Source organism: Mandrillus leucophaeus, unplaced genomic scaffold, assembly GCF_000951045.1.
Source record: "Mandrillus leucophaeus isolate KB7577 unplaced genomic scaffold, Mleu.le_1.0 Scaffold111, whole genome shotgun sequence".
NCBI classification, from domain to species: Eukaryota; Metazoa; Chordata; class Mammalia; order Primates; family Cercopithecidae; genus Mandrillus; species Mandrillus leucophaeus.
In genome coordinates, this window is record NW_012099321.1 from 1,793,756 (window position 1) to 1,795,618 (window position 1,863).

Genomic DNA, 1,863 nt, shown 5'->3' on the forward strand with positions numbered 1-1,863 from the left:
GAATTTCATTAAGATGGATAATCACTCAACAATGTAAACTGGGGGCAGAATTAGAGGTTTAAGCCATTTGACCTAATTTTGCAACTCTAGCTATTTTTGTTTCAAAAAATGAGAGCCATTGACCACTAACCACTTTCAAATGCTGAATTTGTTCTTATCATTTTCATTGACCTGGGCACCACTTTTATGTGCAAAAATAAAGAATATATGATTGCAAGAAAATTTTAAAAAGAAAGACATCCATCCACAAGAGCTTTCTTGAGGTGTGTTTATTCCTAATACTTGACCTGCTTTGTACTATGGAACAGGTTTATCTGCCAAAGATTCCCAGCTGGGACTGGGATGCCGGAGACAACATCATTTGCTTTGCTGAATTAAAGCTTGGGTTTATCGCCCAAGGCTGTTTGGTGCCAGGCTTGTGTACCTTCCTAACATCTCTATTTGTGGAGCAAAACAGAAAGGTAACCTTGTAAATTAATGTCAATTTTTGGCTCTGTCCCCATGTCCTACATATTAAGATCAGAAATAGAAAAAAAATTTGAGAAAAGCATCAAGGCCCCAAGAAATGAGATTTGACTTCTGCTTGAGCTGGGAAAGGATTAGAAGATCTGGATTTAAAAGTCCCAGGTACCACACTGACCTTGAAGAAATCATTTATTTTATTCCTGCCTAAGAATATTTATCTACAAAACAGAAAAATTATAACTCTGCTTCCTACCTACTGTCCAGTATGTTTTAAGTCAAAGTACATTCATCAAGGTAGAAGCATTGAGTTATTGAAAGCGGAAATATAAATAAATGTTATATTATTAATGAAGGATTCATATATTTCAATATAAATTAAATCCAAAATAATTGGTATAATAATAATTATATTCATCAAATAGAAATAATGATCAAATAGTAATTCAAATCTAATTTTTCCAGGTTGTTTTGGGGAGAATTCCATGCAGAAATAATAACAGTAACCACATAAGAAGTGCCTACTGTCTTGTGTTTCCCCTAAATAATATGTTAAGTTAGTAACCCAGCAGTGAATTGGTGAAGCTAACTAACTTGATCATACAGTAAGTTAGTGAGCCACGGAGCTAGGACTGTCTGGTGCACAGTGTTGTTACCATAGTGCTCTATGTCTCTGGTGTTATTTCCACACAATGTCTCACATCAAGATTTTTGATCTTTTTGTCTGAGACAAAGTAAGGGGCTAAAAGTGACTCTTGGGATAAATTTTTGTAGCACAAAAGGTGATCTTCCAAATATCATTTCCATGAAATGCTCCAGCCAAAGCGTGCTAGCCCTTGGCTGGACCTGGTCTTCCTTTTCTAAAGCTCTTGCAGAGAATGACCTTACTGTCTGTTTAATTCTGAGTCCATGCTTGCCTTTCATACACTTGACTTCCCTCCTGACCTCTCTTTGCTTGCTCTTTCCTCTGTTCTCTTTTTCCCGTGTTCAGTACAAATGTTTGCATCTTTTTCTGTTTCTTCCCTGGTGCTATTTAAGGAAAAGCAAAAGAAGTAAGAGGTGCTCTGGCCAGCTATATGCTAACTGCAACAAATGGAAAGCTTCTGTAATTCCTTCTGTGAATGTAAAGAGATATCATATGCAGATGTAAAGAAATAGCAGTCAGGATGGAGGGAATGAGCCTTCATGCAGCTACAACCCACAAGCTTTTACTTTCATGTAGTGTTCACTGTATACAGCCTAGAAAATAGTTTATAAGGACATTGTCTTTGTGTTGTATATTTAGAAAGTAGCAGAGAACTTCAATATTTCTTGTGATTATTGCGCTTTCAATCTCCATGGCTGGAGAAAGTAAATGGAAATAAATGGAATGTGAACTCTATATGAAGGCTTATCCTCCTT

General features: G+C 36.3%; 1 protein-coding gene across 1 annotated transcript in view; it reads left to right on the plus strand.

Moving 5' to 3' along the window:
- KCNU1 (potassium channel, subfamily U, member 1) overlaps nt 1–1,863 on the plus strand; it is a 186,527-nt gene that overhangs the window by 74,856 nt on the left and 109,808 nt on the right. The window contains exon 13 of the mRNA XM_011993021.1: nt 233–461. Coding sequence (XP_011848411.1) covers nt 233–461 — 229 coding nt within the window. The remainder of the gene's footprint in view (nt 1–232; nt 462–1,863) is intronic.